This window comes from Pempheris klunzingeri, chromosome 14 (genome assembly GCF_042242105.1).
Source record: "Pempheris klunzingeri isolate RE-2024b chromosome 14, fPemKlu1.hap1, whole genome shotgun sequence".
NCBI lineage: Eukaryota > Metazoa > Chordata > Actinopteri > Acropomatiformes > Pempheridae > Pempheris > Pempheris klunzingeri.
In genome coordinates this window covers 1,204,707-1,228,061 of record NC_092025.1, presented here as the reverse complement: position 1 = coordinate 1,228,061, position 23,355 = coordinate 1,204,707, and the positions used below count along the sequence as shown (strand labels likewise).

At 45.9% G+C, this 23,355-nt stretch overlaps 2 protein-coding genes across 3 annotated transcripts; one reads left to right on the top strand and one right to left on the bottom strand.

The window, feature by feature from the left end:
* The first annotated feature begins 4,749 nt into the window (after positions 1–4,749).
* rnft1 (ring finger protein, transmembrane 1) lies at positions 4,750–9,471 on the top strand. The gene is made up of 9 exons (XM_070843514.1): positions 4,750–4,918; positions 6,396–6,856; positions 6,938–7,014; positions 7,110–7,210; positions 7,358–7,511; positions 7,607–7,765; positions 7,848–7,913; positions 8,003–8,104; positions 8,386–9,471. The coding sequence occupies exons 1-9, from the start codon at positions 4,893–4,895 to the stop codon at positions 8,518–8,520; spliced, it is 1,281 nt and encodes a 426-aa protein (XP_070699615.1). The 5' UTR covers positions 4,750–4,892; the 3' UTR covers positions 8,521–9,471.
* A 225-nt stretch (positions 9,472–9,696) lies between these two features.
* rps6kb1a (ribosomal protein S6 kinase b, polypeptide 1a) lies at positions 9,697–22,125 on the bottom strand. 2 transcript variants are annotated; one of them, XM_070843520.1, is made up of 16 exons: positions 21,944–22,125; positions 18,890–18,933; positions 18,491–18,611; positions 16,741–16,809; positions 15,958–16,105; positions 15,744–15,801; positions 14,963–15,063; positions 14,690–14,780; positions 14,473–14,563; positions 14,248–14,355; positions 14,082–14,144; positions 13,870–13,947; positions 13,682–13,789; positions 12,636–12,748; positions 11,821–12,359; positions 9,697–11,494 (listed from the first exon to the last, which is right to left on the bottom strand). In XM_070843520.1, exons 1-15 carry the CDS (start codon positions 22,013–22,015, stop codon positions 12,095–12,097), a joined length of 1,530 nt encoding a protein of 509 aa, XP_070699621.1. In that variant the 5' UTR covers positions 22,016–22,125; the 3' UTR covers positions 9,697–11,494; positions 11,821–12,094. The 2 variants fall into 2 exon arrangements, with proteins under 2 accessions (XP_070699621.1, XP_070699622.1); XM_070843521.1 differs by having other exon boundaries at positions 11,833–12,359.
* Positions 22,126–23,355: the final 1,230 nt, after the last annotated feature.

The following is a 23,355-nucleotide window of genomic DNA, read 5'->3' as shown; positions in this document are numbered from 1 at the left end:
CCTGTTGTGGGAACTTCTCACAACACACACTCAGATTCTGAGTTGTTATTTCATAGTGTAACTGTCTGAAATAGTAAGCCAAGTGAACAGGCAGATTGAAAACAGTGAATTACTCTGATGCGTCTGCATCCACACATGAATGCATGTACACGAGATGGGACAGCACTCCCATTGAACCTTTGGCAGCTCCAGTGAGACATCAGAGGAAGCAGCAGCTGGCACCGTGTACAGAGAAAGGAAGAGAGAGAGAGAGAGAGATGACAGGGTATATACGGAGTCTGTCAGAAGCAATGTCAGGTCACTGCAATCCTCATCTGTTCTGCGGCGAGCTCCATTCATCTTGGCAGATAGCAATTTATATGTCAAGTTAACCTCCCTCTGCAGACTTGGCTAAGATGTCTTGACTGGGGCAGTACAACTCCACTGACAATTCTATAGTGCAGTAACACAATTACAGGGCGCGGGATAGAGCTGGGGAACAGCTCTCACAGCCATAGTACATTAACCTCCTCTCACCACAATGACTGACTTCATGCTCGTGCAGTGTCTGGGCAATGCCGAGGCAGACGTGAGAGAAAACAAAGCCTCTTTAACAGAAACAGGTAACAGGAATACGGTTAAAAACCTTCAAATGAGGCACAGATAGTGCTCTGTGGAAAAGGCACGGCTCGTAGCGTATGATTTATGGCTGATGTCTCTTTGTTGGTACTTTAAGACCATTTCGGTTTGAAATTTGTTAAGTATGGGAGGCACACAGACAGATTTGAAATCGATGAAATTGTCCGCCACTTTAGCTGAGTGTTATTGTACAAGCTCGCTTTGTATGAAATGACACTATTATCACAAAGGTGTGGAATTTAATAACGACTGAGGCACACTAAGCACAAGGAAGCGTGCTCTCAGGGGTATATTGTCCCAGTCACAGCGGTCCTAAGTAACTGAGCACATTTCCACATGTAATGTTCTTCACAATTGTTCTTGACTTTATCATTTAATGTTATACTTCTATTCCACTACAGTTCAGAGAGAAATGTCATCATTTTCACTCCACGCCATTTATTTGACAGCTAAAAATCCTAGTTATGTTCATTAAAAAAAGATCTGTTTATAGAATAAAACACGCCATTAAGGATTAAACCGATGGTTCCTGACCAACAGTGTCTACTTTGAACCTTGAATCTCCCCGTGCTTTTCTCCAGATGCTCTGGCTTCCTCCCACAGTCCACAGACACACAGGTTAGGTTAACTGGTCACTCTGACTCACCCGTGGGTGAGAGTGTGGATGGTTGTCTGTCTCCATGTGTCGGCCTTATGATTGACTGGTGACCAGTCCAGGATGCACCCCACCTCTCCCCCAGTGTCAGCTGGGATTGGCTCCAACTTAAGGATGAGCAGTAAAGACAATGGATGGATGGGTTGTTTTAATCATTTGAGCCACAAAGAGGTGAAATTACTAATAAATAAATAAAAAAAAGCAGAACTCTTCTCTATACTACTTCTATACTATTTCTCTTGTGTCCCACAGAACACTGCCTCTACATTGCTGCATTAGTCCAATCATGTAATCTAATATTGTAATCTATCAGCCACGAGGGCCTTTTTCTGTGAAACGTCTTATTTTAATACTTTAAGTACATTTTACTGAGAATACTTCAAAAATACTACAATCAAAGCAAACAATGCAAAGCTGTGTGGACACACCGGCAGCACCACAGAGTACTTTGATACCCGTAGCAATGATAAGGAGTGAATGTAATGCCATCATAATGACATCTTGTTTGCACCCCCCCGTAACCTTTAGAGGTGCCTTCGTTGTTTTAAGGTAAACGGCCCTGGATGAACCGGAGGAGCTGTTAGTGCAGAGCATAACTACCCCACACAGTCAGTCACAGAGGAGATTATGGGAAGTTCAATAACAGTTTCCCCGTCTTCAGCTTTGATTCTCCCAATTTATTAAACTGTGGGAGATCATATCAGCCGCCTTAAGCTGCAGGTGAGCAGTAGCAGGCAGTCAGGCAGGCTGTTGGATGAAAAAGCAGATGGCTGGCCAGGGGCCCAGAACCACCAGGCAATAGAGGAAGACTAACAACGTGTTCATGCTCTAAGTTTGTTGGCTCACTCTGCCCGACTGCAGGATGAGAATCAAATAGCCTCACTGCATATTCACTGCACATTCACTGCACATTCCTCCAACCCCGACTCATCTCACAAACACAATCAGACAACCTAATCAAACAAACTGCTGAATTTTAGATGGCAAATTGGCTCATACAGAAATGCTAATACGTGTTTCAGTGTGTGTGCTGTTAATGCCACAGTATCAAATACACATGGCCAGAAGTGTGTGCACACCTGAGCATCACACCCATGTGTTATTGATGAACACCTCATTCCAAAATGTTGGGCATTATACATGACAGTTAGTTTGTATAATGAGGGCTAATACAAAAAGAACGACAGATTCTTTTTTGGTTCAGATTTAATAACCGATCGATGCCCGATAGCTGGATCGGGGATCAATGACAACAGGGTCGATCCATGGGCCAATTGATTCAATTAGATTGAACGTCATGCATCACTGGTGCACCGGTAGACTCACTGTGATCGGGCCTCCTGTGGACAGACACTCCTCCACGCCACTTTGGATCAGCTGTGATATAGCTGCCACCACCAAGCTGCACCGGACAGAGCCCCCCAGAACCACTGACACCAACCAGCACAGCCTTGTGCTCTTGTTACTGTCACATGTCAGAGTCTCCAAAGGGCCAAAGTGTCCAGGTGACCTCAGCAGGCCACAGGGGCCTTACCTGGGGGCCTTAACCTCGGCTAGTTCACCGCTGCACTTGTTTTGTTGGCTTTCATTTACAGCAGCGAATAGACAACTGGAGACTGAAGCATGATACTTAAAGCCGTGGGGGTCAGCATCACTCATGTCCATCACCTGCCACTGTGGCCGCAAGGCGCCAAATTGAGCATGTGGGCCCCAAATTGGACCTACGACCGCAAATTAATTCACGGTGTCCGATCCGGCCCTCCGTTGGGGGTCAGAAAGGGGGTCCTCGGCCTGACTGGCTATTTGAATGGGGATTTGTCCCTGAAAGGAACGAGCTGTGGAGGGGAGAGGAGGGCTTAAGGAGTGGGATTCTGAACTAGGGGTCCTTGTTAAGTCCCAGTGTGAAACTCAGATCATTTCCTGTTATTCTAGCTGAGATATGGGCCGGTTCACTTAGGTCCAATACTAAGGTGTGTGAAGTGGACAACGTCTGTCCACTTCACACACCTTAACATGGGGCCTCAGGACTTGGACAGGGCCATATCTCCCACATGGTGTTGATTTACTTATTATGAATAGTTATTTATTCATTTAATCTTTGCTATTAATCACCATTATTATTATTATTGTTTTCCAGGCCACGATGAGTTTGCCCGTTGTGCTCCAGGAGCTACAGTTCTCTTTCTAAGCACCTTAAAAACACACACCTAGTATTTAACACAGATGAGCGGAGGATCCTCCTCAACCTGCACCGAGGAGAGTTAATATCAGGAGCTCTCCCTGCCCCGTCACAGGGTGCAGCTACAACCTGACACGCCTGGACAGACACATCAACCAAGCACACCGAGCTCTCCGTCCACGAGAAGGAAGGGGCAATATGGGAGGCCAAGCGCAGGGCCACCATGAAGCTCCTCGCAGACCTCAGAGCCACAAATCCCGAACCAGCAGTGACCATGGAGGGGACCTGGTGCACCTGCCCCAGGTGAGGGACTGCGGGGACGAAGACTGCAAAGAGCTGAGAAAGCAGCACAAGGAGGAGATAACAAAGCTGACAGAGCAGAGGGACCAGCTGCTCGTTGACGTTGGTATCCTGCACTCCAAAATCTAACTTTTGCAGCGGAAAAGACAGAAAGGAGAAGAACCCCCAGTACCAGTCAACCCACTGGGGATGTGGCTGAAGAGGAGGAAGGGCCACAGGAGGAGAGGTGAGTGTCTGTCTGTCTGTCTGAAAACTAGAAAGGCGTGATACAAACACAGACCATTTACCATGGTCTGTGACCAAGTCACAAGAGGAAGAACCCCACAACCACGTGTTACAATAGTTTAAATATTAATCATTCCTAGAGTTTGCAGTTCTTGTGTTTACTGTTTTTGAAAATAAAAGTTTTAATTGCTGACAGTTTTGTTGTTTTTTGCTAACTAAGCCATTTTTAACAGTATTATGCCACATGTTATTACTGGTGTTATCTGAAGTGGACAGGACCATATCTCCACGATATAGTAAGTTGTCAGTTGCAGCCCAAGTTCCTGAAGCAGTGAGGGTCATTGCTGCAAAGCTTCAGCCCCCAAATCACCATGTGGGAGATAGACCTGGCACCTGGCAATACCTTAATATTGACACTTTGAGGGGCAAAATATCCCAAACTATTGATTCCTGGAAGCTCAAAGTGTGGAGCCTTCCTCCAGAGGTGTAGACTAATGTCTAACAGTGAGCCGAGTTTGAAGCAAACCGGCTGAGACACCTTGTGGATGGACGCTGCTCTGTGAAGAGAGCGACTGAACTTTGGAGAATTCAGCTTTTATAGTAAAAGAACTCCATCCAGAAGCCTAAATGTATTATATGTATATATAGTGTATTTTCTAAGTTTGTTATAATCTGTGGAGTGTCATGTCAAACTACTCCAGCAGGTGAACTCATCGCAGCATTTCACATCCGACGCGCCGTAAAAAATCCCGCAGAAGAAGTTTGCGACGTTCGCTGCCGTAAACAACGTCAAGATGTCTGCAGCTTATGGCTTAGCCTGAGAGATAAAGGCTCACTTTTGTTTTTGGTTTGCTTTTGATTTTTGTTTCATTTGGCGACTTGGAAATCGTATTAGATGGGGACGGAGAGCTTACCATGAAACTCCGGGTGCAGAATGACAGGTGAGCTGAGGCTCGTCTGGCCCTATAGAAAAACATCTGGTAGGCTAGCTGCTAATGCTAACGGCTAACGGTGGAGGAGACGGACAGCTGTCTTCTGGTCCGACTGCCACCAACTACTTCTCGGTTTGTTGTCTGAACACGGCTAGTGTAACCGAGGAGTAGTGCAGTCACCGTGGATTAGCTTTCTAAAACGCTGGGCTCGGACATGGTGGCAACACTGACTGCTAGTTAGCTAAAGTTAGCAAACAAGCCTTTAGCTAACCTAATGAACACGGTCCTCTTCATTTATGAGCGTGGCTACGTTCAAGGGCTCTTCTCTAAGTTAAACTGGGTCTGAATCAACTAAGTGTGCAGGGAGCCCTAGATTAGATAGATGCACTTTATTGATCCCAGACTGGGAGATGGTCCAAGATGAATGCCTGTAAGGTTCTGCAGTACAGGTGTTATATTTTAGATTGACTGACAACTGTGTGTTTATAAACTGGAGTACAAGGAATGAAGGTGTATAAACGTTAATATTTATTATCCACAGTGCACATCATAAAATCACAATCCTATTCATCCAAACGGGGTCAAATTATGTATACTATCAATACCTATTGCACATGAACCCGATAGACACTGCATGCTTAAAATGCCACTGCACATCAATTCATATCAAAACAGCACTGCAATCAATTCATATCAAAACAGCACTGCAATCAATTCATATCAAAACAGCACTGCAATCAATTCATATCAAAACAGCACTGCAATCAATTCATATCAAAACAGCACTGCAATCAATTCATATCAAAACAGCACCACAGTCACTCCACACGTGGTTATAACCAGCACACATAAGTCAGTTCTCAGTGCTACTAGGGATTATAGTTAATAATTACCCACCACAGATCTTCAACGGGCAAGTGAGTAAACAAACGAAACAATTAACAAAAATTAAAGGAAGTTAGTCCTCCCTCACAGGATGCCCCCCCAGGTCTTTACATCCACGAGCCCTGCAAGGCCGAGCGGAACTGAAACAAATCCTACAAATGAAACTAAAAAGGACAGCACGACGAACAGTCACTGTACAAACACAAACACTAGAAACACAATTAATGACTAAATAACGGATTAAACACCCCCAAAGCAGAATAACATTTTTAATAAACATCCTTAAAAACCCCATTCCTGCTACGCCGGCTCCTCACACAGCAGGAAATCAACCCCCCCATAAAAACTGTGTGGCCACACACAAACCACAGCTGAAGCCTCGTGTCTCTCTGGTCTCACACAGACACTCATCACCACCTGCCCACTCACCTGACTGGCTTTATTGTTTCCTGCCCCAATCAGAGGCAGCCAGCAGAGGACCAACAGGTGCCACTGGTTACATGTGCAATCTCCGTTGTTCAGTTGACATCATCCAACTTGTAAATACAGCTGTAATCACAGTTGTGACCGAAGAGACAAATGTTTGTGTTTTATGTTCCAGGAGTGATTCCAGACGAGCACTGAAACTGAGGGAGTCTCCTGCTGTGATGCAGCCTAATTCAAGTGAGCGGGGCGCTCATGCAGGAAATGGTTTATCCCTAACGCTGCAACCAGAGCTTCTCACCAGGACGCCCGCCCCTGGTGCTGCTGCTGCTGCCAGCCCTGGCATCAACGAGGTGCGGGTACCCATGACCAGCGGGCCTGGGGAGTCTGGTGGAGGGGCGTCATCCAGGAGGTGCAGAGTCAACTCCCACACTCACTCCCATTCTCAGTCACACGGACATGTCCGGGTGCAGCACCACGCTAATGCGGAGCCTGAGCTTGACCCCCCCGACTCTGATCTGGACTCCGGAGAGCCCAGCACCTCCTTGTCCGAGCTCCGCTGTCTCTTCCGCTGGCTCCAAAAGAGCCTTCCTTTCCTCATCATACTGTGTGCTAAGCTGGTCATCCAACATGCTCTGGGTGAGTACAAGTCCAGCACACACCATTACCACAGCTGCCAACACAAGACAACTCCTCATCCTCTCTCTCCTAATCCACCAGGTCTAGCAGTTGGGGTCGGCCTCTTTACAACTTTTCTATATGTGAATAAAAGCATTCAAACTCAAGTCTTTCTTCAGGTGAGTCAAGAACAGAAAAACACTAGTTTTGATTCTTTATCCTTGTCACTGCTCTTAGATTCCTAAACCGTGCTTTTGCCCGTGTGCTCTCTCAGGATCGTCACTCAAAGCTGCAGTGCGTTTGGCTGCTACTGTTCCTGATCTCTTCCACCCTCCTACTTTACTACACCTTCCTCACTGAGACACTTTACCATTGGTAAGACTGAATGCCTCATGCCAACAGTAAGACTATGGCCAATTCCTGCAAGCAATGAGCAACCAGAATACTCTCTGCCATTTCTTTATACTCTGGGAAATCTGTATCATGGCGTATTGACTGACCTGACTGCCAACCTCCCTCTAGCCTCGTCTTCCTCAGTCCAACCATTGAGCCACTGGGCTTCTGGGAGGTTCTGTGGGCTGTGGGCATTACCAACTTCATAATAAAGTTCCTCTTCATGGGGATGAAGTGCCTTATTTTGCTGCTGCCATCGTCACTGGTGACCTACAGAAGCCAGGTGAGAGCAGAAGAAGGAAAACATCATTTCTCTCTCATACCTCGTTTTGGCAGTGCCGGTCCAGTCACTCTCGCTTTGTGTGTTTATGTCTTCAGGGCCGGTGGCTGATGCTGACTGAGGAGCTGGGCCAGGTCCACCAGGCCACGGTTCCTGTGCCACTGTGGTTCCGCTACCTGGTCACCTACCAGGAGGCTGACGGCGCCCCTGGACTCACACTGGGGGTCCTGCTGGCTTTGCTCTACCTCATACTGAAGGTTTGATCGCTCAAACTAACCACGAATAGATCTGTTGTATTAATGTTGACAAGTAAAAATGAACACCTGTCCTTTTTTTCAGCTTTTAGGATTGTACACACAGTGGACATCTTTACTGAAAACTGTGAGGATATTTCTAAAGGGCGAGGTCAGTGGTAAAGAAGTTCTTTGTTAAATGGTCAGTGTGAGGAATCAGTATCCAGCTGTGCTGAGGTGTTTTGCTGTTCTGTTTCTCAGCATACAGGCTCAGCAGCCACTAGGAGTCAGTGCAGCGAGGCTGGAGATGTCTGCCCCATCTGTCAGGGAGAGTACAAGGAGCCTCGGGCTCTGCTCTGTCAGGTAAGACCTGTGTGTGTGTGTGTGCGTGCGCTGCAGGGCCTCCCCTGATACCCTTCTATTGATCAGGTTTTGTTATCAGTGTAGTTGTATTCAAGAGAGAAAACCTGCAAAAGCGTGGAAATTGAAAACCTAACTTTCTCTGTATTCACCACTTTTTGCAATTGCATTCACCCTATGTGACCCCTTGTGTTTTCCTGGATCAGATCAGCAGTCATGTATTATCTAATCATGTATGTGAAGTGCAGGACATGCTGACACGCTGTTGCTTTTCTGTTGTGCAGCACATATTCTGTGATGAATGCATCGCTCTGTGGTTTAACCGGGAGAAGAGCTGCCCTCTCTGCCGCACTGTGATCACAGAGAAGGTCTACAAATGGAGGGACGGAGCCACGTCTCCGCACCTGCAGATTTATTGATTAAGGCACGGGTGGGGAGCTTCTGGGTGTGGGGCATTGGTATTAGCTTGTATTTAATGTGATTGTTCTATGGCTGTCAAACCCCACTGACAAATAATTTTGTGCACACTGTTTGATTAATCAGCTGAGGGCCGAGGTTAGTGAGGACACACAACCTGGTTCCATGTTTCTGGCTTATTTACCAGTGCATCCCTACAGAGAGTTGAAAGAAATGTTCATGCCCCAAAGTGTTTTTTGACTTTTCTATTCTAAGTTGTTCCCTCTTGTGTTGTGTTGCTTTCACTCACTTTTTTATCGTAATGTAAACTTCCCTCACGGTGCAGCAAATTCCTCTACATCCACTGTTTCTTCTACTTGTAAATATGGGAACATCAGAGAAATATATAAAGTATTTTAAACCAATTTTTCCTCACACATTTGAACAAAAATGCAACACATGAACAGTTTCTTATCCAGTGTTTCTAAATTTGTGGAAGCAACTTTTCTGATATGTAACTATTTGTAACACGTGGAGGTAAGCAGCTGCATGCCTCTGCTCAGGAGCGCTGACTGAGTTCTGCTTTAGATGTCACTTTGAGCTTGAACGGGTGAAGGTAAATGTCAGACTGGTGGGCTGACAGCCGTACACAGTCCAGAAATGACCAGACCTTTGCAAACCTGCACTGAAGATGGACATGGCAGGCTGAAGGACCAGTGTGTGTGTGATGGATGGACCGGTTTACCCTTCGCTTTCAGCTTTTGGTTACTATTTTTCTTTACGACTGATAAAAGGATGCAACTGAGCTGGTGAGGCTGATTTACACATAAATTATTTTTCTATAGAGGTGATGTAGCCTCCTTTTTGTAAAAACCAAAGAGTGGGAGAAACATCTATTTTATGTACGGAAATCATTTCACTGTTATTTTTATCCATTTAGATCCATAAACTCTGAATAAAGATCTACATTTGAATGATGGTTGGGACTTATTCTGTGGAACAAAATGAGAATCACTTATTTGCTGTCATTGAAGTTTAAATAATACAACTATGGTGTACAGAGAACTGCTCACGTTTGAGGGCTCAAGTGAAGGAGAACCTGACTAAAAACTAAAAAAGACTGACTAAAAAGTTAGAATTAGCTGCTCTTGCTTTGTACTCATCAATCCGGTACACACTGCCACTGCGCAGAAACAAAATCTATTCATTTTTTTATTTGGACTTCATTATGTACATGATACATATTAACATTTCCCGTGTGAAGGGGCAGATCTGGGAGTGACAAAGCAACAAGAAATGATGTTATTCAAAGACCAACCAGTGACTGAAACAGCCATCCATTAAGTTCTCAAACATCTCAGGGTCCCAAGCAAACCTGAACAGAACCTAATGGGATCAGTTTTAGTCTTCCACCCCTTCTCATGCACTCAGTCACAGAAATGATCCCACTCAAATAGCAAAATGGGGAAGCAAAGACGTGTCATCCTTGAGAGATGTAACAGAAGTGGACCTTCTGGATCAATACCAGCCTTTTCCACACACATTTACAATATAATGTACATACACACTGTACTCTGTCAGCTCAGCAAAGGCACAAAGCCATATCCCCACTGGTTTTTGCATCAGCGTTTTTCACAATAACTGCCCACTGCAAAAAGACAAACTGAAGTTCAAGTTTTTAGGAAGGAAAGTCTAAGATATCAAAATGTTTACTGAAAATCCCCCGTTGGATGTGATGCTGTGCAGCACAACAAATACTGTAAGACATTTAAGGTTGCAGCCTTCAACTGGAATTAAAAAAAAAAGAAGCTGCATCTGTGAGACATGTTCTGCAGAAATAAGAATCACACTACATGCTGGTTATTAGGACAAAGTCTTTCTCTGAAAAGAATTCCAAATCAAATCCTCACACATTCTGCCGCCTTATCTAAATAATACTACATAATAAATACATAGTTTGCATAGTGTGAACAATGCCGTGGAAACACAATGGCACTTTAAATAAATACTGTAACAAATGAACAAAGACAGTGAATGGAGTAGAAACTGAAGTGACTGGTTTTCAACATACTTGTTGTACCTGAATTTAAGACACAAAAAATAAACAATCGATCAGCTGAGCTTTGATCCACGTGAGAACCTCTGACATGACTGTGCGAGCATCTGTGTGGAAGTATGATCAAATATGATATCATGAACAAAACGCATTTAAGCTCTGAACCTTTCAGTTCACATAAAAACCAGCGCTGCCTCTACGGTCGTCGGCCAGGTTTGTTCGTTGACCAGCAGAAATCATTTGGTTCATTGAAACAGTGCATTTGGTCAATTCATTAAACACCAAGTATTTGGATAGCGAGAAACATCCAGGAGCCATTCAAGCTTTCATTCAAACAGTTTCACTTCATCATGGGAATCAGCATCCGACGCTGTGGTCGGTTTAAGGATGACAAGTTTTGAATGGCTTGACTCCAGAGGCTCGAATAGCAGCTTCACGTCACACATCTGAGTTCAAACAGGATTTAGTAGATGGTCCAAGTCTGGGTTCATCCCCCCTCCCACCGACAGCCCTGTCACTGCACAAACACCAGAAACAACGCACCCACGCGCATAAGACACAATATCAGTTTATCAGCTGAGTGTAATTTGGATCCAACACGTCTGTCGGTCTATAACCACGACAGAGGAGACGGGGCTGAGTTAAAACCTACGCTGCAGGGGTCGGCAGCTATGCTCAGGAGATTTAAGTGACACACAAAAAGGCATTTAGAGTCTGTTTACATTCAACACAAAGGAAACAGTGCTTCTGGACAGGCCTCCTACTGAAAGAATTCCAGTTGGACAAGAAAAGCAGTGCCAGCATTTGGTATCGATTTGTGGTGGAAGTGATGCTTTCAGCTGAAATTTCACTTCTGTCTTTTTATAGCTGCTTTTCCGTAAGCCGTGCTCCACATACTCCCGACCACACGCTCCTGTGACAAAGGCAATGTGATTGTTTTCCTAAAACATAAAAAGGAATACTGTGTTCATTGTGGAATCGTTATCCAATAATTCTACATACTGACAAGCTCTTCAAACATCACAAGAAGATCACTGAACAAACAAAAGAAGCCTGGCGTATTGGGGGAGAACTAACCTCGCCTAGCAACCAAATTCTTGCACTGTGATGGAGGCAACTAGTCGTAAACAAAAAAAGTAAAAAAGTTACATTGCCCAGAGTTGAGGATAAAAGAGCACCAGAAAATCATAAGATAATGCCTCTTGAGTACACCGCAACCACCTCAGCCCATCATCAGCCGGCACCGTCAGCAAGCAAGTCAACTCACAGCGAAGAGCACCTCTGTGACACCACTCCTCCGGAAGACCACACCGCTACTGTACTGGCACTGCTGATGATCTGCGTCAGGCTGAGTCAGGGAGGTTTGGGAGGCCAACAGAAGGGAAGGCGCTGCTGGAAGAGCTGGTGATCAACATTGACAGTGTCAGTGTCAGTTAAAAAAAAAAAAAAATCATCTACTACAAGTCTCTTTGAAAGAAAACAATAAAAGTGAAGACGAGGAGGAATTGGAAGAGTCCTAATGTCCGTCTGCGAGCTGAGTGTCATAAGTTCATTCGTAGATGTTCAGGTCGCTTGGAGTTCATGGGGTAGGCCTGCTTTTTGTAGGGCCCTGCATTAATGCCTGAAGGGTGCCTGATGGGAAGCGGCGCCGAGGCCTCCGAGGTGCCGCTGCTGCACGTGTCCATTTGCTCCACCGCCGACACCTCCATGGGTTGCTCCCCGGAGCAGCCAGCGGACAGCAGGGATGTGCTGCCGGTCAGCGTGGGCCCCCGAGGCCAGCAGTCCCCTCCTACAAACTTCACCGGACTGTGGGAGAAGGAGAAGTGAGATTATTCCTCCTCAGACTGTCCTGCTTTTCATCTCAGGTTTTACACAACTGACATAAGATTACTGAACAGTTATTTTGGAGCCTTGAGAGGACTCCTGTTGTGCCACTGGAGAGGAGCTTTTATCTACCCTTCTAATGATGACTGTATTCAGGTCAGGCCTGAACAACAACACTAGACAAGGTCAGCATATGAGTAATCGATGGGAGGAAAGTCTGTGATCACTGAACCAGAGGCACAAACAACTTGTCGTTACCTCACAGGTGTTCTCGGGCTTCCTGGGAACTTCCGTGGTGAGCGGACCTTTGGCTCGAAGGAGAACTTTTCTTTGACGTTTTCCAGCACAGATGGGGCTACATATGTGAAACCCTGGGGAAGGGGTGGGGGACAAAAACAGAGAGATATTTGAGTCCACCTCTTCAAAGACTGTCTTTCCAAAAACAACCCACAGCTGATGATGAGCAATGAAACACTGAGTAAACCATATCATGCAATGTGGTGGAACAGTGAGCGAAGCTTCCAGGAAAACCAACAAGACTAAACCAGATGGGATGCATTAACCAGTTCTCGTAAGACCTACTCGTCTTAAAGGGGGAAAAAAACATTGTGTCCAGAAGTGGCCTCTGTTTGTACGCTTGTTTGCAGACAACACAGAAATGGTAAAGGGCAAGAGTGAACGTTAACCCTTCGACTTGCTGTTAAAAGCCCAACCTGAAATTCAGCAACAGTTCCCTCAGGACCAGCTATGCTGCACTACAGCTTCAGTTTATTTCCATAGTAAAATTATTACTCAAACAAGGTTCCTAACGCAAGTGCTAACATTGTCAACAAACAAATGGTGGGTTACATAACACTTAACACCATGTTCAAAGAACATCCTCGCCCCTCACTGGCTACAGGCTGTGATTTATCATTGTGACAGGTGACACTGCCACCCGCTGTATAATATACACACACAGTACTCTTCCAGGTGTGACGAAGCAGTGGCTTCTCCTGCTTCCTACTCCCATTGAGTTATATTTACTCCAAGACAAACAAACACCAGGAGAGAACTGGTGCAAAGCAAATGAACGAGAATTCAATTTCAATCTCAAGTAGCCACAAAATAATCATATTACTTTATAATGTATTAGCCTTTGTGTCATTTGTTATCTTCCCACCTTTCCTTTTTCCCCTCTTTCATTTCTTTCATAACTTGTTTTCAAATTGATAAAAAAAAAAAGGAAAATCTGTGCACCAGACATTTAGACAGAAAAGCAGAGAAGTCCATCGTTTCAGGGCCGCACGGCACCAGTTACCCACCAGGAAGACTTGATTGGCACTTTCGCTGAGCGTGGAGTCGTCGGGGCTGTCCACAGGAGTCTGGCTGGTGAACTTGGAGTCGAACTGGCTGACGTCGTCAGCCGATTGCTGCCAAAAGAAGCTGGTCAGTTAATCATCTTGTGAGGACTAGTCACAGAGGATGCTGCTGCGTAAAAGGATAAACTCACCAGGAAAGGTTTGAATGGAGGCTCTACTTTGCGGGCAAGGAGGTCATCCCAGTTTATATGACGGAAGAATGGGTGGGCCTTGGAAAAACAATCACATGGTTTTTAAACTTCATGACCGCCAAATATTCTCATCTTCTGAGTTATTGACCTAAATAAACATATTAACACACTGCATGCTTACACGGGCATATTGCAGACGTGTGCGTACTTACCTGGACCTCTGCGGCGTCTCCTGGCCCAGCCCCGAGTCGCAATGAGGCATTTCGTTTCAGCAGCTGAAAGAGAAAGTGTGGAGTCTCACTTTTCTGCTCCTCCAAAGCTTTGAGCAGAGACAACACAGGGGAGGGGGGGGGCAGGAGCAAGGCTTTTACAGCTCACCTTCTTCAGGAGGTCCCTGGCTTCTTGTGTGAGGTACGGTGGGAGGCTGAGTTTGCACTTCAAGATTTTGTCAATAGTCTTCTTTCGGTTTTCACCAGTGAACGGAGGCTATGACAGAGTAGCAGGAAACACTTCTTTACTTGTCTTTTGAAGGCCACAGTGTCGTGATAAACTGTTTCACTTTCTTTGGCAAAGCTACTATGGGATGGATTGTTGTGCACTTACTGCTCCTGTCAGCATGTCATACATGAGAGCTCCCAAACTCCACCAGTCCACTGCTCGGTTATGTCCACTCCTCATTAGGATCTCTGGAGCCCTGAGGACAGGGAGGACAGGGAGGACAGGGGGGGTGACCAAGATGAAACAGCAAATGAGACTGTATGAGCGGATGTCTACAAATCTTCAATCAGAGTAACTCTACAGAATCTGCACGGTGACATACATGTATTCAATAGTGCCACAGAAGGTGTGGGTGACCGTTCCGTCATGGATGGACTCTTTGCATAGACCGAAGTCTGTCAACTTCACATGACCTAGAGGAAACAGAGCCAGCGTGAAAACATGAGAGAGCCTGCGCTCCATAAAAACAACAGATTAGGATCAGATCGCCCGCAGAAAGACTCAGAGACAAAAGGTCATATGTGGAAAGGACCCGTTTGTAGGTGCAGGTTTTCCTACTGTGGCTTTAGGAAGGGTTAACGTCAGCTTTCTGTACCGTTGTTGTTGAGCATGATGTTCTCAGGCTTTAGATCTCTATAGATGATGCCTTTCTGGTGCAGGTGACCCAACGCCATCGAGATCTCAGCCAGGTAGAAACTGTCAACAGAAAAAAAGCAAGATGCAGGTCCCACATTCAGAACAAGTTTGACGTCAAGTAAATCTTCTTTCCTCCCACAGCACCTTTGGCTGATGATCTTTCTGGCAAAGTGCTCAACATTCATTCAACATTCTTATTCTCGTTGTCATTTAGGTTATTCTAGGAATATTACATACCCTTATTTGTTCGGCTCATGTAATCACCATTTTCCCCTACAGGCTGTTTATGAGGCAGAGCAGCAGGTACAGCTGAATAGTTTCCTCACTCAATATCTGCATCCACACGATGTGTTTGGCATGTGAAGACTACATTTGAAATATATCAGTGTGCTGCTGTCAGGATCCAACCGGCTACCTGAGTATCCAGCCACAGACATGCAGTCCTGACCCTGCTGTACACCCCGAGTCAGACGACTGGGAGCTCCACAGACAACTTGCAGCCCTGGGTGTTTGTAAAGATGCCCTGCAGTAAATACTGGGGATGTCTTTCAAAGTGCACGTACAAACATAGGAGGTGTGGGTGGAAAAGGGGATTCAAATCATAACATAGAATCTATCCTTTCTCAGTAAAAACTCCCATTGATCACAACATACACTAAACTAGTCAGAGGAAAGCTAAAGGGTAATGTTATCTGGGTAAGAAGGTTGGGGCTCTACCAGCGGCAGACAAACCAACTCACCATGCTGTGTCCTCCATGAAGATGCCCTCTCTTTCCAGTTGCATAAACAGCTCCCCACCTGCAGTCACCAGTCAAATGCATTTACAGTGGAAGCCACAAATTCATCTTGTTAAAAGAAGGCACAGAGTGTCCCGTGGTCATGAGAGGTGGATACACGGTGTTCACCATGACTAAGGGTTTGTGCTGTAGACAATTTTTGTATCGCCATGCTCACCGCTCAGATACTCCAGGATAAGGTACAACTTCCCCCCTGTTTGGAAGGCATAGATGAGATCCACAATGAAAGGATGCTTCACCTCCTCCAGAATGTTCCTCTCGGCTTTGGTGTGAGCCGTGTCTTTTGCATTGCGCACGATCATGGCCTGGCAAGGGACAGGGAAGCACAGAGAGTCTAGAGTAACTTTAACCCCACTAGCTGGTGTCAGTGCTTCAACATCAGCTGCAGAGGATCAGGATGCCATGACGGTAGCTACAGTCAGGTCTTATTTAGCCAATAAACACAGTCTTTAACCAAAACCTCGGGCTTCGGGGAATATGAGCTGGCTTTTAAAGCAAAGTCAAGCAGCAGCTCTGTGTCAGCTGCAGAGAGGAGGCCAAGCTGAACACAGGCAGCACATCTGAGGTTTCGTGGGAAAAAGCCTGCTGCAATTGTTTTGGGTGGACGGCCCTTCGCTTCAGACAGCAGTGTGTCACCAGAAAAGACAAGCAGTGATACACAGTACATGTGAAACACTATACACAGTAGAGATGCAGTGGGCCTGGGAGTCAACTCAGTATTTAAGGTGCTAATTCCCCATAAATGTAGGTCACTTGTGTTTGCGTGCATATGGATTAGACAGATCAGATGCCATTCCTCGACAGTAAACTCCTCTGTAAGTACGGTAGAGGGCAGTTAGGCTCAACCTTAATGGGTAAATCTCTTTCTCCGTTATATAATTCTCACTGAATAACATCAAAACCTTCAGCCAAACCTGACAGAAGCAGCACATTCACTCACCTTCTTCAAAACTTTCATGGCAAATATCTTCCCAGAGGTAGCACCCGATACCTTCCGAACCTGAAACACCTGTAAAGATTTACATCATATGAGCGACTTCCATAGACATAAACACAGACCTTTAACATACACATAGGATGCAGTTCACAGTCATACTAAAAATAAACAGTCGTGATGATATGTCCTAGAATCATGTATCATTACTTCCCCGTGGTAAATGGCAGTGGATCCTGTTCATTATTCAAATGAATTAATGTAACCTGGACCTAAATGAATGGCAGACAATGGATGGATGGACCAACAGATTAAAAGTTGCTGTGTTAGGTTAGTTTTGGTTAATTCTAGCTGCTGTAGCTAGTGATGGTGTTTACTACAGGGCTGAAAAAAAAAAAAAGATTGAACAGCCTCCTTCACACATGCATGAATCCACTCTTGCATCATTTCCACTTTAAAATTGCAGGCGCCTAACTTCTCCTGAAGTTAGGCTGGAATTGGACACAAAAACATTTCATAACTAACATTACTGCCAACAGCAGGCAAGAAAAAGTATGTGGGACTTTTGCAAATATAACGAGACTTTTTAACACATCATAAAGCTCATTTTGGAGGAAACTAAATTCAGTGTTTTTTCTCTGGTTGGGTAGACCAGACGCTGTCACGCTATAGTCAGACGCTATAGTTTCAGGCTGGGGATATTCACCGAAATTATTTGGAGACGCATGAAAAGGGCATTTTATCACTAACATGAAGTTAACAAGCTACTACTGTGGATAATGAGTACTCATTTGACTACACAATGAGCTCACACAGATATAACCCTGATATTCTTCTGTCATTCTGACTAAATTGCATCCAGGTGTGTTCTGATTTTGCATGAGCCAAAGTCTGTGTTTTGAACAGTCTGTACACCCGCGTAACTCTTGAAAGACTATTTTCTCTCAGTTTCAAAGCCAGAGAACTTCAAGCCTGTGACAGGACAAACTGTACTGTAACAACAAGAGTATCAAAACAAATTACGGTAAGTTTCAAAAATGTCTTTAACTTTTCATTACTCTGTAATGCTGAGAAATTCCCAAGATGGAAAAAAAAAAAAGACTTGTTAGTCATCACACAGAGGACCGTTTCAGCACAGGGTACCGGTAAGTCATGTGTGTGCCGACTAAGTGAAAAGTTTCCAAAATAACTGTAATGTGCACTTTCATTGTCAGGCTCCGAAAATGAACTTCAGAGCATTTCCAGCACTCTGTGGGTTGGTAATACCGAAACAACACCATGTTAACACCCAAATTAAACACTACAGACAAAACAGGTGCAGGTGGTGGTTACAGTACGGCCCGTTTCCTGCCGACGTGGATGAAGAGGAGATGGTTCTGGGCTTACAGTTAAAATGATGCAGTGGGATTTTTTGGTTTTGGTTTTCCCAGAGCCAGAACAATGTAATACATCTCAGGGGTGACAAAGATTAAAGATGCTGAGCTTCCTGGCATGAAAAACTCAATTTCCAGACGCTTGTTTTGTAAAAAAGTCCCCACCAGTTGACATTTCCAAACAACTGCGCTGCCCTCCACATACTGGCAACATAACGGACGGTCCTGAGCCAAAGAGGTAAATGAACAAGAGCTATTTCCCACACTTTTAAACAGTAATATCTTTACAGACTAATCAAACGCCTCTGTGTAAAATCAAAGTGTCTAACACAGAGAGGCTGTTTTCTTTGGATGTACACGTGTCACAGAATCCGATGCCTCACCTTTCCGTAGCCACCTTTTCCCAAAACTTTGAGCAGCTCAAAGCACTCGGGCCTGATCTGCTCTGTCCCCTTGTTCACGCTGTTCTCTGAAATTTCAAACTTCTCACAGTCATCCATGTTACTGGCAGAACGAAAAAGAAAGAAAATAAAGGAAAAAAAAAAAAAACATTCACTCAAAATTGTGTTAACAGTTTGCAAGACACAGTTTTATTATCGGTGACAGTTACAGGCAGAGTTCAGGTGTTGGGGTGAACAGCTGAGGGAGCTGGGTGTGAAGGGCTCTAGTGTTTTCCCACACAGGAGCAGCTCAAAGTTATTTACCACCTGTCAGAGATTATTACTTCCTGTCATCCACTGCAAAACATGTGGGACATTTCTGGAGCCTGCGCTCATACTCACAATTCAAAGCCGCTGCACTGGTCCATGTACTCGCTGAGCTGGCTCTGGGAACAAGAGGGAGACGGGTCTTACACACAGTCTACACACAGGAGTGAGCCTGTGACTCATGTCCCATAGGCTCCACTGTTAGTGGGCTGAATGCTTCAGCTCAGTTAGGACGGGCTAACTCACCTCCAGGCTAGCTACAGACACACTTCCTCCTAGCTACAGACACATGTCCATGTCTGTGGCTAGTGACACCACTGACCGTCAGTGTTATTACAGACAGTGACACCACTGACCATCAGTGTTATTACAGACAGTGACACCACTGACTGTCAGTGTTGTTACAGACACATGTCCGTGTCTGTGGCTACTGACACCACTGACCGTCAGTGTTGTTACAGACAGTGACACCACTGACCGTCAGTGTTATTACAGACACGTCTGTGGCTAGTGACACCACTGACCGTCAGTGTTATTACAGACAGTGACACCACTGACCGTCAGTGTTATTACAGACACGTCTGTGGCTAGTGACACCACTGACCGTCAGTGTTATTACAGACACGTCTGTGGCTAGTGACACCACTGACCGTCAGTGTTGTTACAGACACATGTCCATGTCTGTGGCTAGTGACACCACTGACCATCAGTGTTATTACAGACAGTGACACCACTGACCTTCAGTGTTATTACAGACACGTCTGTGGCTAGTGACACCACTGACCGTCAGTGTTGTTACAGACGCTTGTCTGTGGCTAGTGACACCACTGACCGTCAGCATTATTACAGACACATGTCCGCGTCTGTGGCTAGTGACACCACTGACCGTCAGCATTGTTACAGACACGTGTCTGTGGCTAGTGACACCACTGACCGTCAGTGTTGTTACAGACACGTGTCTGTGGCTACTGACACCACTGACCATCAGCATTGTTACAGACACATGTCCGCGTCTGTGGCTAGTGACACCACTGACCGTCAGTGTTGTTACAGACACGTGTCTGTGGCTAGTGACACCACTGACCATCAGTGTTACTACAGACACATGTCCGCGTCTGTATCTAGTGACACCACTGACCATCAGTGTTGTTACAAGCACATGTCCGCGTCTGTAGCTAGTGACACCACTGACCGTCAGCATTGTTACAGACACGTGTCTGTGGCTAGTGACACCACTGACCGTCAGTGTTGTTACAGACACGTGTCTGTGGCTAGTGACACCACTGACCGTCAGCGTTGTTACGGACACATGTCCGTGTCTGTGGCTAGTGACACCACTGACCGTCAGTGTTATTACAGACACATGTCTGTAGCTAGTGACACCACTGACTGTCAGTGTTGCTACAGACAGTGACACCACTGACCGTCAGTGTTATTACAGACACATGTCCGTGTAGCTAGTGACACCACTGACCGTCAGTGTTGTTACAGACACATGTCCGTGTCTGTGGCTAGTGACACCACTGACCGGCAGTGTAATTACAGACAGTGACACCACTGGCTGTCAGTGTTATTACAGACAGTGACACCACTGACCATGAGTGTTATTACAGACACATGTCTGTGGCTAGTGACACCACTGACTGTCAGTGTTGTTACAGACAGTGACACCACTGACCGTCAGTGTTGTTACAGACACATGTCTGTATCTAGCAACACCACTGACCGTCAGCGTTGTTACAGACACGTCTGTATCTAGCAACACCACTGACCGTCAGCGTTGTTACAGACAGTGACACCACTGACCATCAGTGTTGTTACAGACAGTGACACCACTGACCGTCAGTGTTGTTACAGACACATGTCTGTATCTAGTGACACCACTGACCGTCAGTGTTGTTACAGACAGTGACACCACTGACCATCAGTGTTATTACAGACAGTGACACCACTGACCATCAGTGTTGTTACAGACAGTGACACCACTGACCGTCAGTGTTGTTACACACATGTCTGTATCTAGTGACACCACTGACCGTCAGTGTTGTTACAGACAGTGACACCACTGATCGTCAGTGTTATTACAGACAGTGACACCACTGACCGTCAGTGTTGTTACAGACACATGTCTGTATCTAGCAACACCACTGACCGTCAGCGTTGTTACAGACAGTGACACCACTGATCGTCAGTGTTATTACAGACAGTGACACCACTGATCGTCAGTGTTATTACAGACAGTGACACCACTGACCGTCAGTGTTGTTACAGACAGTGACACCACTGACCGTCAGTGTTGCTACGTTCACGTGAGGTGAGCGGTGGGGACGCTAGCAGCAGACAGTACGGTCCCTTTAGCTACAGCCCCGCTAGCGTTGTTCGGACTGCGGCGTGTTTCACAGTGAGCTCGGGCTCATCAGCTCCTGATGAGGAGCTTCTCAGGGGCTCATCAGCTCCTGATGAGGAGCTTCTCAGGGGCTCATCAGCTCCGGACACCAGGGACCCTGTAAAAGTGTTCCTGGTGTCCGGAGCTTCTCAGGGGCTCAGTCCTGTGCATCACTACGGCAGACGACGAAGCGCGTGAGAGCGCTTCACCTATAATTCCTTTATCGGACATGTGGGTTAGCCTCGCCCGGTGGGATGAGTACCGTGAAGTTACTTTTCGTTCATGTCGGGGTTTTCCTGTCGATCTTTTCGATTTTATTCGACATACCATTTGCTGACATGTTGGCGTTTCCCTGTGTGGTCGCCCGACACTAAACGCTACGGTTATATTTGGCGCTTTAATTAACGGTGGTCGCGTTAACTCCAGACGGGAAGAACCAGCCGGTCCGCCGCCAACTCTGTTCGGTTCAACTGGATGTGCCTGTCCGGCGCAGCTGAGGGAACTGAGTGTACGAGGCCGGTGTTTTAAATTCCCCAAATGTAATGGAAAACTCCTTTAATTTGAGCGTGGTGACCGGTTTACGGGGTGCTGCCAGATTCCGCGGGAAAGGGGTGGATGAGGACATGTCCGATAATGAACACCCGACCACTGAGGCTAGCAGCGCAGGCCTCGGAGCTGCTAGCTTAGTGCTAGCTAAGTGGCTAACAACGGTGGAATTAGCTTGAATGCTAACGTGAACTCACTCCGTCCTCCAGTTCGTCGTCAGAGACATTTTCATCCGGTTGATCCAGATCGATGTCGAAAACCCCAGCCATGGTCACGGCACTTCACTCGGTGTTTAGTCAGACAACACTGCCTCGCTCCCCCGCTTCATGGGAGAGCCATCGCCGTGAGAGCCGGCTACAGCAGACAGCGTGGGCTAACACCCGGCTAACCAAAACAAGAGAGGCGGCGGCGGCGGCACGAGCCTCTAGTGTCGGCCGGCGGCACTGCTCCGCTGCTGGTGGCCCAAAGAGACACGAGCCAGGAGGGGACATCATGGAGTAAAGCAGGGGGAGACTGAGTTTAATATGTGCAGCATACAAGTGGGCTCCTCTTATGTAGATAATAATCACTTTCCCTCTTTTTACAAATGACTGTGTTGGAGGAGGGGGGTCGGACTTGTTCTTGTAAACTGGATGGATTCTCTGTTTTTAATTAAAGAGCAACAATGAACAGTTACCATAGTTTTCTTTAGTAGGTGTGAGGCTGAAGGGTTCTCCAACAAAACCACAGGAGTCTGAGAAAGTGATGCGTTCACACCTCCAGGTGAGCTCTGTGGTCCTCTGGTTCCCAGAAAGCTGTCTGAGTTTAATATCCTGGTTATCTGATGGACAGACAGCAGGATGGGGGGGTGTCTCAGGTAGACATGCTTCCTCTAACCAGAGGTCTCATTTGCTTCCTCTGGTTTCCTCCACCCACAGTAAACCAGTCACATTCATGCTCTGATCACCTCAGTACAGTTCTGTACTTTGTTTTGTTTTGGGACACTTTACATAACAACAGCTAACATCCTCTACATCACTGTTCACAAAAAGTGAAAAAGGTGCGTTTCCCTTCATGTTGCTGCTGCAGCCTTGTCATGGAGGCTGCCCCAGGCCCCCACAGAAACAGGTGAACTTAAATAGATGGTAGATTTTTTCACAACAATGCCAACATCACCCAGATTCATCTTCTCAAATGTGAAGACCAAAAAGGCTATTGGAAAGCGTTTAAGCGTTTGGGCTTTAGGAAGGGGCATGCATTTCTGATAACTTAAATAAACCAAAAAAACAAAAAATAGATAAAACCTTGGGCAGGCGAACTGACAATGAAAGTTACTTGTTTTTTATTCAAGTGAAATATATTAATGTGGATGTGACAACATTCTTCATATTCGGCCACATTGGTTCGACTGGAGAGTTTGTCAGAGAAGGAAAAGTGCAGGTGAGAATAATAAAATGAACGATGGCTGAATTCCATTTAGCTGCTTCAGTTTTAGTGGACTTGCTATAGTGCATGCTGGCTCGCTGTCCCACTGGCACCTTTGACTTGAGGGTCATCGTTGGGGTCAAGTGAACATATCTGCAGTGATATGGCTGCACACTATGATAGCCAAAGTCTGTGGCTGAAGTGG